This window comes from Seriola aureovittata, chromosome 17 (genome assembly GCF_021018895.1).
Source record: "Seriola aureovittata isolate HTS-2021-v1 ecotype China chromosome 17, ASM2101889v1, whole genome shotgun sequence".
Taxonomy (NCBI): Eukaryota; Metazoa; Chordata; class Actinopteri; order Carangiformes; family Carangidae; genus Seriola; species Seriola aureovittata.
The window spans coordinates 20694421-20710001 of NC_079380.1; the positions used below are offsets into that span (position 1 = coordinate 20694421).

Genomic DNA, 15581 nt, shown 5'->3' on the forward strand with positions numbered 1-15581 from the left:
AGGTAGGATGCATGGTCATAAATTACACTTAAGATGCTGCCTTCACCACAAACACGTACCAGCCATGTTGTACCATAAGTAACTGAAAACAATGACTGGCAATTACTCCCCACCTTTTGTAATGAATATATTCTTTATTTTTCTTATACACATTTCAACATGTTCAATTTATTCTTGTTTATAAGATGCACTTTTTCACAAGGCTTCCATCCAGCACATTCAGAACTTACATTAAAGGGATCAAATGATCTGATCTCACCTCTTTTAAAAAGCTACCTATCAGGAATGCAACACATGGAAACACAGACCATAAACATAAAAAAGAAAGAAAGAAGACACACCAGACTAGCAGCTCTCGATGCTACAAACCTATTTGTACAACAGCATCAGAGCCAGTAGATCAGCTGTACAGCAGATGAGCACAGCAGCGCCAGGTACAACTGAAGCACATTCAGCGTGTAGGCGAGCAGCAGCCGCCATAGTGAAACTGTCACAGATACTACACGCTCTCTGATGCCTCTGCTTCCATTTAAATAGGTCGCACAACCGCACAGTGCTTTTACACAAATTGGGGTAACACAAATGTAGTGTCATGAGTCTGTGACTGTACACAGCCTCCTTATGTTAAACTCACCGTGGTGCAGATGAGGTGATAACACCAGCTATCTGCGAAACTATTCACTGTCCAGCAGCACATGCTGACAGCAGAGATAACTGACCTCAGGCTTACACAATAGCAGGGAGTGGACTGACCACCGGTTGTGACCCCAACCCTCCCTCCCTCTGTGCGGAGCGGCAATGAGCTTTGGCCTGGCAACGTGAGGCTGCTATCGTGGTGTAGAGGTTGTGGTTGATACTAACTGACAGTCAGTAGTCAGCACTTGGAACGGCACCGTTGATGGCAATTAATTGATAAAAATGGCAAAGCAAATGTCCTTTTGTGAGATTTTCAAATGTCAATTTCATCAATCAGGACACAGTTTCCAGCAGGTTCAATACTGAAATGTCAAAAACAGTATAAATGAACAACAAAAGCTGCACAGTTCAACAGGTGGCAAACGTGAAGAGGACAGATTTTACAGTAATGGGATATAAAGTGACACAGGATCCTCGAACTAACATTCTGCACCAGCACCTTACGTTTCCTGATGGTGGCAACAGCAAAGTTGAGACGTAAACCTATCAAGAGATCAGTGTTCTTCCCTTTCTGAGTACACGCACACGAACACACACACACACACACACACACACACACACACACACACACACACACACACACGGTGCTGCATTTGCAAAAACAGATATTATGTGAGTGACAAACAAACAATAAAAAGTTCATTCACTACTTTGTAAATACTTATTAAAGTTGTTAAGCATAGTATTTTTGCCATGCCAACTGTTTTGCCATGCTGCTGTTGGGGGAACAGTATGTGCGTCTGTATGTGTGTAATGGTGAAAGCGTGTGTGTGCGCGTGAGTGTGTGTAAGAGAAGAAAGAGTGGCACAAAGTGGTGAGCGAGGACATGCCACGAGGCAGGTCATGTGATAAACACAAGTGTCGCCAGTGTTAAACGACTTCCTCACACGAACACTGAGGAGAGGACAGAGCACAACAACGTTTCCCATCCACAATCAGGTTAGCGCAGGAGACGAGGAGCAGCGCAGCAGCTCACCACTGACATTAAGATTCTAAATACACGATAAGGGTCGTGATCACATCCTGCTGATCCTATTCTTTATCATGCTGATCTTGATCTATCGTCTTTATTTTTCATAATAAGTGATGGATGATGAGACGTATATTCAGGATCTCACAACAGAGAAATTTTCTAGGGGTGAAAAAAATCAACACGAAGACATACATGTTCTCACACCTGAATTTCATGTGGCCGCGCTGCGCTGACACGTCAATATTTAAAGAATTATTCTTCAACGTTTAATGGAATCAGATTTTATTTTAAAGAGACGGTTCGACATTTTGGGAAAGAGTTAGATACGAAGAGCTAAATGTCATGGATGGTAAATATGAAGCGACAGTGAGCAGGCGGTTAGCTTAGCTTAGCACAAAGACTGGAAACAGGGGGAAACAGTTAGCATGGCTCTGTCCAAAGATGATAAAATCCTAACGTTATGTCTCATTTGTTTATCCATACTAAAAAGAACAACATCTTTGTGCTAAGCTAAGCTGCTGGGTGTAGCTTCATATTTACTGATGTTAAACTTCTCGTCTCGTCTCGACTTGCCAGGATGACATTGGTAGAGACATGAAGTAGCAGATCATTTCAAGAGGCTGTAAAAAAAGAAAAGAAAAAAAGACTCATGCTTCTCTCCTTAAATCATTCATGAGCCACAAAGCGTCCAAGAAATGTCTTTCAAACTTTGACGCAAAAAAAATAATAAGGCCTTCAGTTGTAGAAACATGATTCATTTCAGTTCAGGAGCGACAATTAAATCAATTAAACAAATTCAATAAATGTATCTTAGCAAAAAACTGAGCTCACAATATCGACTATGGTTTTTCAAGGCCAGCTGCTGTCGTCATTGTAAACTTGAGTTAAGACAAATGTAAAGTGAAACTTTAGCACATGTACTGTGTGAATGTCAAAGTACAGATATCATCACACACTATCTGTGACTCCAACACATTTGGCAACACTAGCTTCTGGCTATCTGCACAAATATCTGACACAGGAAATCAAAGGAATGAATGTTTTAAATATAGTAAGTTTATGATGCCAAGTGGTCAAGGCGGTTGATGCAGGGAGTGGACAGAGCACGGGGCAGGTTTTGTTGGACTATCAGCTCACCACAGACAGAGGCAGAGTGGGCCTCTACGAGGGAAAAGACAGAAGGCCAGGCATGGGGGGGGGGGGGGGGGGGGGGTCTAACAGCATCGGTGACGATTATCTCAGCTAGCTGTCCTTTGGTTTGTGCAGAGCGATGTGCGGACAAAGCAGAGCTGGACAAGGCTGGAGTGAAGAGAGAGGAAGAGGTGCGGCACTTTCCTTGGTTGAGGCACAGAGAAAGAGTTGATCTTCATGTAGGAGTATCAGCGTGCGTGTGTGTGTGTGTGTGTGTGTGTGTGTGTGTGTGTGTGGGAAGAAGACAGATGGTTTAGCAAGCACAGCCCCCCTGGCTCTCTGATGGCGAGTCTTTAAGGCCCTGGTTCCTGTGGTTGGATACGAGGTTGATGTCTCCCTCCATGCTCTCATTCATCTTCTCGCAGATGACGTCCACTAGACGCTCAAACACCTGCTTCACGTTGATGTTGTCCTTCGCGCTGGCCTCGAAGAACTGGAAACCTGAGGGCGAGCAAGAGCACACAAGTGGTTTAAGGTGATTTCATTTCATTTAATATCAACTAACAGATGTATACATGTTTTTAAAAAGAAGTACACAGGTTTTACCCAGCTCCTCTGCCAGTCGCTGGCCGTCCTCTGTGGGTACAAGCCTGTCGTCCTCCAGGTCACACTTGTTACCGACAAGGATCACCTGAGCATTGTCCCATGAGTACGTCTTGATCTGCGTCGCCCTGAAGGACAGACACACAGTTGTGTGTTCTACATTATTAAAAGCAGTGAGAATGGATCTGTAAAACAATATATACAATCCAACAAATCATTTTCCTGTATAATCAGCTATTAAATATTACATTTATAAAGTTCCTGTAGTTCCACTGATAGGAAAAAGCCATGGGATTGTGCAGAATGTCTCAGAGTTGGTATGTGAAAATGTCATCTATGTTTAGTTGCACAATGCAAAGATCTGGCGACCTGCTACAGGAAAATAGTGTTGAATATCATAAAGCCAATAGAGATATTTTAGGTCCAGATCATTCAAACAAGTGACTTTACAATTGTGGTGAAGTTTGGGTGAAATCTGTAGGAAGTCGGTGAAAGAAGTTAAAAGGTTCTGCAAAAAATGAACAAATGGCAAAACGATATTGAAAGAAATGGACACGAACTATTAGGAGAGATACGTGAAGGACCAAAGAATCCACTTAGGAGCAAAGGTGCTACACGACTGACCACACGGTGGCGCTATCCAAACTAAAAGGTGGTTACCTCTTCCTCAGCGCATGGCTCAACTTCATACCCAATTTCATTTAACTCCTCTTTGAGATAATATTAACGAAACACCGATTGTGACAACAGATAGTGTGTTTAAACAGGCCCAACTCACCAGTCCTGCACTGCGTTGAAGGAGTCCTGGTTAGTGATGTCATACATGAGCAGGAAGCCCATGGCTCCTCTGTAGTAGGCTGTGGTGATGGTACGGTAACGCTCTTGTCCTGCTGTATCCTGCATTTACACACACACACACAGAAAATATATATATTTATAATATATTCTATTTCCATTTATCAAGATCTATAAAACAAAACAAAAAAAAATGTGATCATTAATGTGATTTGTAACCACAAGGGGGCAATATTGTTCAAACTATGGCCTTTTCCAGTTCAGGCTGTACTTAGGTGTCGTCTCTCAATCACAGCGTGTTGTGTTCAGGTGTAACAGCTGACTACATTTTTTTTCTTTTAAATCAGAATTTCTTTTTTTCTAAGCCACTTCATGATCTTTCCACATACTTTCTGACATCTGCAGAAATACAAGTAAGTGCACTTGTTAGGGAATCACTGATCAAATAAATCATTGGTAATGAGCCAGAAAAGGCAACTATCAATTTTCTCTCAAACATTAATTGAGATAAAAACTATTAGTGATGAGAAACTTGTAATGAAGCATTTACAAACTAATTTCAGGTTAGTTTTATGTCTGGTTTAATTTATAGTCTGTAAAGAAGTAAAAAGATAGTTATGGACCTTGGGTGCTGTGTAGTGTAAAATGAGAGGCCAATATGTGATTGTGCCCACTTGGCTTCATTATCACATCAAAATGCCACTTGCTCCACTCTACACCGTCCACCAGGAGATGGCATTTAGATATGAGCTCCTGCCACAATCGTTTCTCATCAAGCAAGACATCTGGTTTGTATCAGTCTCCATGCAGCAAGAAGAAACAGGCAGATAACGGAAATGCAAGAATCGCAGACTCAGAGAAGGTGTGGCACCCCCCCCCATCCCTCCCTCCCTCCTCCTCCTCCATAATGAGTGACCTGTTTATCAGAAGCATCTTCTAATTAAATGGAGGCTGTGTGTGATGCCACAGTCAGCGGCTCAAGATAGTTCAGTGGATGCTCAAAGCACAAAGATCAAACAGGTAGTCTGAGTCCTTCATTTGCATCACGGACCTGTGTATGTGTGTTTGTGTGTGTGTGTGTGTGTGTGTGTGTCTGTGTTTGTCTGATGTTTTCCTCACAGTGAAGAGGAGGAGGAGGAGGAGAATTGGGTTGTCCAGGTAACCAGAGGCCATTGAAGGTTATGAATGTTCCATTACAGCCTGGACTGCTCCGGGTGGTCGGCCTGAATGATCCGTCTCACTTTACAAAATGGACAAGACAGAGGGGCAGTGTGCTGCGGAGCTCCTTCCATCAGAGACAGAAGAGATCGAAACTGCCCCCCCCCCCCGCCCCCGTATTTTCTTTTATTCTTTCCAAATGCCACAGTCAGAATCTGCTCTCCGTCAGGGTTGCTTTTGTTTAAATAAAGTGTGAAATATTCCAGGTCCATCTTTATCTCATCCACGCAGAGATGATCAAATATTTGGCGGCGTAATGGGACGTCTAACCAAACAGTCTGTCTCCAGGGCGGCTATAATCAACCCCAGCCAGTAAACACAAGCTGCTCCCTCATGTGTATATGTATGGTGATGGACAGGGGGGGATTTAAATCAGGCCTCTGCATAGTCAGAGACTCTGACGTCACTGGTACCCTGATCTTTAAACATGCGTCACCTGTGTTTAATTTAACTGCCAACACAAAGCAGGAGCACACACACACACACACACACTCAGGATATCACCCTGCCCGGGTTACCATACACAACATACGTGTGGGTGCGTTTATACTAAGTGTGCCAAAGGTGTGTGTGTGTGTGTGTGTATGCGTTTGATCAGAACATATTTCCGTGACACAAAAAGGAGGAAGGTAAACAATATGTGTACATAGTGTGAACACACTGTGCATATGCTTGACTCTATGTATTCACTGTGCAAAGGGCCATGCGGTGTGTTATCAGGCTAGCCCTTTTCCGTGATTCACAAAGGGAAGCTAGCAGCTGGCACGGGATCATCAACAATACTCTTTGTCTGTGGAAGTGGGTGAAATCTCTTACAGATGGGAGCTAAGATGAATTTAACAGCCTGGAAATTTCACAAAGTTGATTATTAACACCACATACGAGAGGACAAGCCCGCTGCTCCCACACCTTTTAAATACACGGCTCCAGTAGCACTGCAGTATGTCTTCATTATGTGTCTGTCAGAGGCTGATGGGGAACTTCCTCTGCTTCCTGACCTAAGGAAATACCGGGTCCCTTTGTCCGACAGCACTATCAGTAGTTGAGCCAAGAGCAGGCACAAACAATATGCCCACCGTCTCAAAACCCCTACTGCATCACACACGTCATACAGTCCTTACAGTTCATTCTTTCGGCCTTCCTGCTCCGCTGTTACAGTGTCACACGAGTCATCTAATAGAGACACATGTTTGGTCAGGTAGGTGAGTGTGTGTTTTGGTGTGGGCTCCTCCGCTGCTGATTCATCTCGGTCACTGTTTGTGTATCATACAGAGGCTCACACGCTGTTGGTTCAAATGAATCATCTGTTTGAGCAGCTTCGACAATCAATATAAATAGGATTTGTAGTGGGTGGACAGATATTAAGGCTATACCTTTTAGTACAATGTAAAAGTCCTGCAATGAAAAACCTGAGGTCAGTTTTTATTGAGGCTGGCAGAGGTATTGATCCAGCTTGATCTAGGCGTTTCAAGGAAACAGTCAGTCATTCAGAAGAGAGGCTGAGAGACCGACAAATACGTCCTGTTGTTACTAGAGAGAGGAGATGTAAAACTACACTGAGATGTTTTTTGCTAGGCAACTTAAAACCACAAATATATCTTCTTATGGATATCAAAACTTAAACAAAAAAGTAACTGAGATAACCCTGTAATTGGTGGAGTTCCACTTTAAATGTTGATTATTAAACTGCTAATTAGTATTTACTGTACTTGTATAGTTAATGCAGTGACGTGCTGCCATGTTGGTTAAAACTTAAAAACTGCCACAGGCAAATTATAATGTAGTTCCACGAATAGTACATTTAAACCTTGAAGCAGTATTTTTATATGGCTCACATGACTACTTGTATGTGAAAGGAGTCGCTTGTGGTGACTCACCCACAGAGAATTATCACCTTCAGCTCTGCAGAGCATTTTACTGTCTTTCAGCTCACTGTTTTGGTTTTCCATCCCACAAGTGTCACCGCTTTGGTTCACAGCTGCTGCTCTCATCAGGGCCACTGTGCACTACCTGCTCAGCACCCAACAGCAGACACACACAGTTAGCAACTAACTGGTAAACACAGTGGAGCATTTAGCAGCTAAAGAGCCAGATATTTCCCTCAGGAGACCAAACCCAGAGCTAAGAAAGAGAGTGATTATTAGAGTCAGTTTCATCAGATAATGAGAATCTGATGTAAGACAGTTTCTCGTTGCCTCTGTGCAAAGAACTTTATTATTATTGACGAGAAATGTCCCCATCAACTCAACTGCAGAAAAGACCTTTTACTAACAGGCAATAAAAGAAACAGAAAACTAAATTGTCATCTCTCACCCAGTTCGACGGCTCATCAAGTAAAATAAAACATCGCTGGAAAACAATAACCTCCAACTGTGGTTTGAAGCATCAAATAAAAGACTAGAGACAGCTTCACTCCTTTACTTCTTTACACATTTCTGTGAACACTTGGTAGATGCCTGATAAGGTAAAGAGAAACCATGAGTCGACCATGAGGAAGTCATCCTTTTTACACTTGCACAATTCGCAGGCTAAACTTGCACAATGGCCAAAACCACAGTCCCACACAAACTTCATCTTCAAAGGTCTTCTGTCGAGCCTCCTATCAGACATGACGCTGACTGAGAGGGATGTCCTGGTGCCAACAAACATTCCTCGTGGGCTTACTTTCCTATTCTCCACCTCCCTGTTTGTCCTTTATAGCCAAAATAATTTTGAATTGCCTGGAGCGGCCACATTATAATTCACATAGAGTTGTAGAACAGACTGAGACAGAAGCAATAAGTAAGAATTAGAAGCCGTGGCTGTAGTTTGGCAGTAAAAAAAACCCAAAAACCTGTTGTTTATGTTTGGCTTTCACAAAAGGCAGCGTGGTGTCGCAATGTGACACCGCAAATCAAAACCACAACGTATCGCATGATTAATCTCACTCACCCAGATCTGCAACTTAATCCTCTTGTCGTTGCGGAAGACGGTCTTGACCTTGAAGTCGATGCCCACGGTGCTGACGAAGGCGGAGGTGAAGGAGTCGTCCGCGTAACGGAACAGGAAGGAGGTTTTCCCCACGCTGCTGTTGCCGATGATCAGCAGTTTGAACATGTAGTCGAAGTTCTGGTCGGCCGCATCCTTCTGAGAGGGCTGCTGCTGGAGCCGCGAGTCAGTTGATGCCATCTGGAGAGGGAGAAGAAGAAGAAGAAGAAATGAAGATAATTAAGATAACATGAGGGTGTTTGGTGCATAACGCTTTACCAAAGCAGTCAGTCTCTGAACATGACAAACACTTATTTTTATTTCTTGTTTGATCTGATTGGTGGTTGTTTAAAGTATTGGACAAAGACGAAGGAGTTCTGTGAAGCTTCCCTCTATGATGGTGTTGAAAACAATGGCGAAGCTAGTAAGTTAGACCTTGAGCTGAGATTTTTTTTGTGGAGTTATTACAACGTACATAAAAAAGGTTATTTTGAGTGAAAAGGTAATACAGGTGATAGCTGGCTACATTAGCAGCCTTGAATTACGACTGCAGTTTATGGGACTGTTGTGAGTCAGGATGGTTAGTTGATGCTATCTCACGGTGGGTGCAAGTTTTCTATTATTCTATAGATGTATCGTGTTTTAGTTGTTTTTCATTTGCCACAGTTTTACAGCTGGAAACGATATAATGTGCACTTCTGCACCCTAACCCCTTTGGCCAACAGGGTGCCTTGTTAAATCATAATGTTGTGTTCATCAGTTAACTGATAAATCAACTCATCGTTTCAGCACTAGAATCAACCAAGCTTAGCAAATTAGAATATTACATGAGTTGCAAAGTGATTTATCTACAGAATCAGAGCTTGGCTAGACTGTAGTGAAATCCATCTGTAATGACAAGAGTCCTGTTACAACTCTATTAATCGAAATGAAAAGGCTAACGCTGAGATAAAGTTCAGAGTAGCTAGAATTTGTGCTTTTAAATTATGGGAAGCTATGCCATCTGCTTCATTATAACCATTCACAGTCAGTGTAATCTCTCCTGGGGGGACAGGTATGAGATTACCTGCCATTAAGCCTTTTAGTGTCAGTCATCCAAACTGTGGGAGGAGGGAGAGCAGACGCACAGCTCTGCGAATGAAAAGGAGAGCAGAGAGCTATCCCTCTAAATGCACACACACACACACACACACACACACACACACACACACACACACACACAACAAATACACAGCTGATCAATCAGCAATCAGTGCAGCTCAGCTCAGCTCAGCCCTCTCCCTCTCTCTCTCTCTCTCTCTCTCTCTCTGGAGAGACTCATCTCCGTGGAGACGGGACTAGGACTCAGCTGCCAGCAAGAACCATTAGTGGTCAAAGCAGTCAGTTCACTCAGCTTTTAACTGGCCAGATGGAGGTCTCCAGAGCAGGATAGAGATATCTATCACACTACAACCAGAGAGGAGAGGAGAAGAGGAGAGGAGAATCATTATTGAGAAATTAGAGAAGCCTGGCTAAATCATTTATTGTTTATACATGTTTAGTCTCAAAATAGTGCTGGTGTGTGAGAGTCCAGCTCCTCATTTGTACACTGATAGCTTGTTTTAGTGTGTCTACTTAATAAAAACTATTTAAAAGAACTATTGTTACAGGACTTCATGAATAAGGACACAAAAATATATTGCTGCTGTCTGATGAAAACATTCGAACTCTGACTTATTGAAAACCGTTAAAGCTGTATCGGGTGATGAAACCTTTACAAGTAACAACTTCAAACTTGTCTTCCCTGGATTTTTCTGTAACACATATTAACTCACAGTCCACTGTAGCATGAAGCAGCCTGTGCAGTCTTGTGTGATGGTTGATGTTGTAATGAAACTGCAGTTTTCTGACAGTGGGAAAATGACACAACACCCTTTCGCAGCTTTACATCACTGCTGAGTCTGAGACCTAGGTACATTCCCTATAATCACATTCCCCTTTGCACAGTAAATTGTTCTCTGGGTGTTACGTAAAGACCCGCGTTCAAGCCGTAACTCTCAAGTCTTTCTAATCTCTCAAAACATTGGCTGTGAAATTCAAAAATCACATGATGCCTGCGCTGCATTAAGGTCTCCAAGGTACATCTCCGTGTACTTATAGATCCCATACCACACTAAAACTATATTAATTTTTTTTTTTTTTGCTCCAACTTTCTCATCAGCTCAGCTTTAAGCCTGAGATAAACCCAGTCACATGTCCTCCATGTTTACTGTGCAGCTCAGGATTGTCTGCAGGCAAAGTGGGCTCATACAGTCAGCAGACATTTTTCAAATTGTATTATCTTCCCCTTTTTTTTTAATTAACGTGACATATAACTGACTAGATGTTCAAAGTATTTTCTTGTTACTGTGCTGTGTTGCTTAATTCTGCGGTGTCAACTTCCCTCTGTGTATGTAAACTCCTTAAAACACACAGGATATATTCACAGCAACACAACTGACTGCGCTTATAAAACTACTGGTAACACTGTAGAACAACGGCATCAAATTCAAACATCTCAATCTAACAAACAAAGCAGTGAGGTCAGATCCCACTGAGCATCTGTGATGACTCTGATAAGGAGCCCCACATCAGCACCTGCCATGATATCAGGGCAGGACAGAGAGCACAGCCGTCCACTGAGTCTGCAGCATGGATGAGAGTGGGAGCTGCTTTATGGCACACTGGAAGCTGCATTATCTCCACTAAAACAAATACAGGCTATTGTCGTGAATAGGGCCTGATGATGGTGCAACCAGGTCCCCCAGCTGGCACTGTTTGCTGAGCCAGGAGCCAGCAGGGCTGCCTGACCCACAGGAAATGAGCACCATTGATTAGTTGGCAGCTGTCACATCTGTTCTCTCATCAAGGGAAAGACAGAGACTCAAACACTGATAACCGATTAACTCAAGTTTAATTTCCATATTGGAGAATGGCTGATATTCTAAGACAAATACACTTGTTTTAACTGTGGTAAAAACCCAAACATTAGCCACCACACCGTTGAGGTAAAACCCTGTTAATGAAAAGGAAACATGTAACTCCACTCGGGGTGAAAGGGTCCATTAGCATGAAGGAAATGTGAGGCAGGAAAAAATAAAAACCGCTGGACTGAAACTTAGACCGACTTACCTTCTTGCGGAAGAAAGCAGACGTCCCACTCGGTTCCCTTTCGACTCTGATATCTCCTGTCCGACACTGAGATGCGTGTGGAACTGTGCTAACAAAGTGCACCTGAAGTATCCCTTCCTGCTCCAGCGACAGCAGCAGCAGCAGCAGCAGCAGCCGGCGACCTCTCCTTCCTCAACAGGCTACTTGTTTTTTTTCCGTGTCGGCGGTCGCGGACTTGAGCAGCTCCCGGATCTGGCTTGTGTGTGCGTGTGCGTGTGTGTGTGTGTGTGTGTGTGTATACTGAGCTGTCGGTGTGGCTGGAGCTCCCTCTGTGACGGAGTTAATGCGGGCACTGAGTCAGCCGCTGAAAACCTGTGGCGCTGTGTCAGTCTACACAGCTCGAGGAGACAGGGCCGTGCAGGGCGCGTGTGCACGTGAGCGCGCGGGGACCACACTAACCTCACACACCCTAAGGAAACCACTACTGGGACCATATGTGTGTCCAGGCTATTACGCATGTCATTATTGTCATATTTATTCTTTTATTTTTCTTACAATATTCAAATATTATCTCTACAGGGTTTTCAGTGATAAAAGTAAAGGTGTAGAAATTGACAAATAAATAATTAATAAAATTACAGTTAGAATAAATAAAATCATTGAGGTCAACTTTAAGTTTTGGTAAAGCATGTTCAAAGTGTGTGGGGCACAGTAACAGTAGAAAGTAGATCTTCCTAACTCTGTAGCAAATAGCTTTTATAAATAAATAAGAATAAATGCTGGTCCCTCCTCTGATAGAGCAGTGATACCAGGTTTTTGGTACAGTAGGCAATGGTGAGTCCCACAACTATCTCCAGTGATGAATCTTAATGCAGGGTGATATACTGCATCTGATGGTTTGAGTGTGGAACTTGCTGCCTGCCCGTAATAATCATAATAATTCAATGTGGATAAGTTTTTCATCAACCCAAATGTTTAGACATTAAAAGTATTGCGCTCTCTTTAGTAGAACAAATTTCAAAATCACCAGTAAATATTTCTTGCATTTGAAAACAACATCTGTTTTGTCTTTGCACAGTGTAGAACCAGTTTTCAAGTTATGAAAGTGTCTTTGAAGGAGGTTAAATGATAGCTGTAGAAGGAACACATCATCTGTATATCTCAATGAAAGTTACAATTGTTTAATGAAGAGATTATATTGTTTATGTAAACAGAGAATAGGGTTGGTCCAAGCACAGGATCCTGGGGAACTCCTTTATTAATGGGGAGAAAAGAGGACTGAATATTACTTATTTTGATAAACTGGAGCCTGTCTGAAAGATAATTCTGACACCACAAGCATCTAGCATTGTCAAATCCCAAAGAAGAAAGTTGTTGTAAGAGCAGAGTATGGTGTCCTACAATATCCCCATCATATCTGTATGTTAAATATGAAGCTACCACCAGTGGTCGGTTAGCTTAGCTTCAAAGAAACAGGGGAAACAGGAGTCTCTATTGGTTGACAGGACTCAGTTTAAAGACACACTGTTAAGCAGAAAGCTAAAGCCGCAAATTCCTTTAATTTAAGGGGCTAAATCCCTCACAAGGACCTCAATGAGTTCGCTGGTAGCAAGACACAGGCAGGTGGAGCACACAAGGCAAAGTTCAAGTATATAAAGTCTGACTTGGAAGGGTTGGAAAAATTTCTCTGCAGAAATCCATCAGATATTCACTGTCGCTAAATTAAATTTGAGCGTTATCATTTTTGCAAGAATCAATATAGTTCAGACACAGATTTGTATCACTGTGAACCGAAATAGCAACAACAGTGGACTTCCACAGTAAAGAGCATTGACGGCTCAGTGGATCTGCCCCACTCACTGCCGAGCTCAGGAAATGTAAGCGGCTCCTGGTGGCCTCGCCTTTTTTCCGTGTGTTTCTACCCTCACAGTGACGACAAGACTGCAGGAATTGACTGCGCCTGCCCAAGAAATAGTCCGTAAAACCACATAGTAGGAGTAGCCAGTAGTCAGTCTCTTTATATTTACTGTACAGACATGAGTGTAGTATCAGTCTTCTCCTTTAACTATTGATAAGTTAGCGTATAAGTCTATTATATGACAATAAGTTAGCTGGAACACACACACAAAACACTATCAATTAAACCACAAAACTTCAACCACAATTAAACTACAAAATCTCTATTGGGACTTTAAAGTACATTTGACAAAATTCAGTATTTTTCTCTCCTATGATGTTATGTTCAAAGACCTCTGAATTTCTGAGAGGGAGTGGGACTCACACTGAGTTTATGGAAGCCTTCAGTGCTCCCTCTTGGTATCATCATGAGTTTTGATGGTTTTGTTTTTCTGGTAAGCATAACAGACGTTCATAATCATTAACTAAAGCAGAGGTGTGTGTGTGTGTGTGTGTGTGTGTGGGGGGGGGGGTTAATGTTTGTATCAAACTGTGCAGCCCTATCCTTTGATAAATTGTTCGTTCTATTAGGATCTCGGTGTTTTTATGCTGCATAGGTGCATATCCATCACCGAGATCAGACAGTTGCAAATTAGGTCGACATTTCCACATTAAAGATGATTGAATAAAGCCTTGCACAGACTCATAAATAATTTAACACACTGTATTACTGCTGGGCTGCTCTGCAGTATCACTACAGATCCAAATAATGGACTCGCAGCCGCCGTCATTTACAGTGTGTTTGCTGCAGTGACTTTCTTTCTGTCAAACACACATATTCATTTCTTTGTGCGGGGTCAGGAATGAGGGAGGATGGTGGAACTTGTCTGCTGTTTCCTTTTGTTTCCCTACTTCCTCATGTTTTTAGTCTGAGCAGCCAGAGGTGAGGAAATTTTAAACAGCATAGATTTTCTTCCCGGTCTTCATGTCTGTGTTTGACTGATTTGAGTAAACTCCTAATTGCTACATGCAGATTGTTTTTGGAGGGTTTTACTGAGCTATTCTCACCAACTGTCCTGTCACTTCTCAAACTGTATCAGGGATATGAACATTTCACTTGTGCGGGGTCAGGAATGAGGGAGGATGGTGGAACTTGTCTGCTGTTTCCTTTTGTTTCCCTACTTCCTCATGTTTTTAGTCTGAGCAGCCAGAGGTGAGGAAATTTTAAACAGCATAGATTTTCTTCCCGGTCTTCATGTCTGTGTTTGACTGATTTGAGTAAACTCCTAATTGCTACATGCAGATTGTTTTTGGAGGGTTTTACTGAGCTATTCTCACCAACTGTCCTGTCACTTCTCAAACTGTATCAGGGATATGAACATTTCACTTGGAATCTCTCTCTCCCTTGCCATGAAGAGATGAGTGGATAAACTCGCTCTCTGGTTAAACAAGGTTTGTTTCCTGATGCCACTGCAACGGGCGACCTGACAGGACGGCAAAAGACATTCCTCAAATGATTCAGAATGCGTGGTCGGCCTTTTTCCTCAAGTCACTCAGTCATCCACTTGAACTAACTTCCTTGTACATTCTCCGAACTGAAAACGAGGCACGTTAACACAATGTCAGCAAGCCAAAAGAAAGTGTGTTTGGAGCTTATTATGTATGTTGATACCATGCTGTATTTGTATAAGCTAGAAAGCAAGAAAATTAAAAACCTGATCACAGCTGAGGGAAGGAAACATCTTAAAAAAGGGCCAGCATAAATTGCATTGGGAAAACCTCATCCCTTTACTTTTAGTCCCTGCATTTTACATTGAAATGATTCCATTATGATCCATTAGTGCCAACGTAGTAGCTGTAATATGGACAGTGCCTCTCTCATCCTGTAGCTGGTCGGAAAACACTGTTCTCTGCATTCAAGGCTGCTCCTCTCAAAATCCAACGTGCATCACCGGTAATTGAATTAAAAAACTGCTTATTCCAAATCCAGGCGCTGTCTGTTGGGTCTGCATTCACTCATCAGTGTGTTTCTTTCCCTAACCAATCCAATAAAACAAGTGTTTGGTTTTAGGGCATAAAGATCATGAGACGGCAAAACAGAAAGACACGTAGCACCAGATCAACAGAGATATCAGTGGACGCACTCGTAAGAATCAAACAGCACGCTGTTAAA

General features: G+C 42.5%; 1 protein-coding gene across 1 annotated transcript; it reads right to left on the reverse strand.

Annotated features, from left to right (window-relative positions):
• Positions 1–116: 116 nt before the first annotated feature.
• Positions 117–11876, reverse strand: rab3db (RAB3D, member RAS oncogene family, b). The gene is made up of 5 exons (XM_056400827.1): positions 11534–11876; positions 8348–8584; positions 4182–4300; positions 3407–3531; positions 117–3301 (listed from the first exon to the last, which is right to left on the reverse strand). The coding sequence occupies exons 2-5, from the start codon at positions 8582–8584 to the stop codon at positions 3114–3116; spliced, it is 669 nt and encodes a 222-aa protein (XP_056256802.1). The 5' UTR covers positions 11534–11876; the 3' UTR covers positions 117–3113.
• Between the last annotated feature and the right edge of the window lie 3705 nt (positions 11877–15581).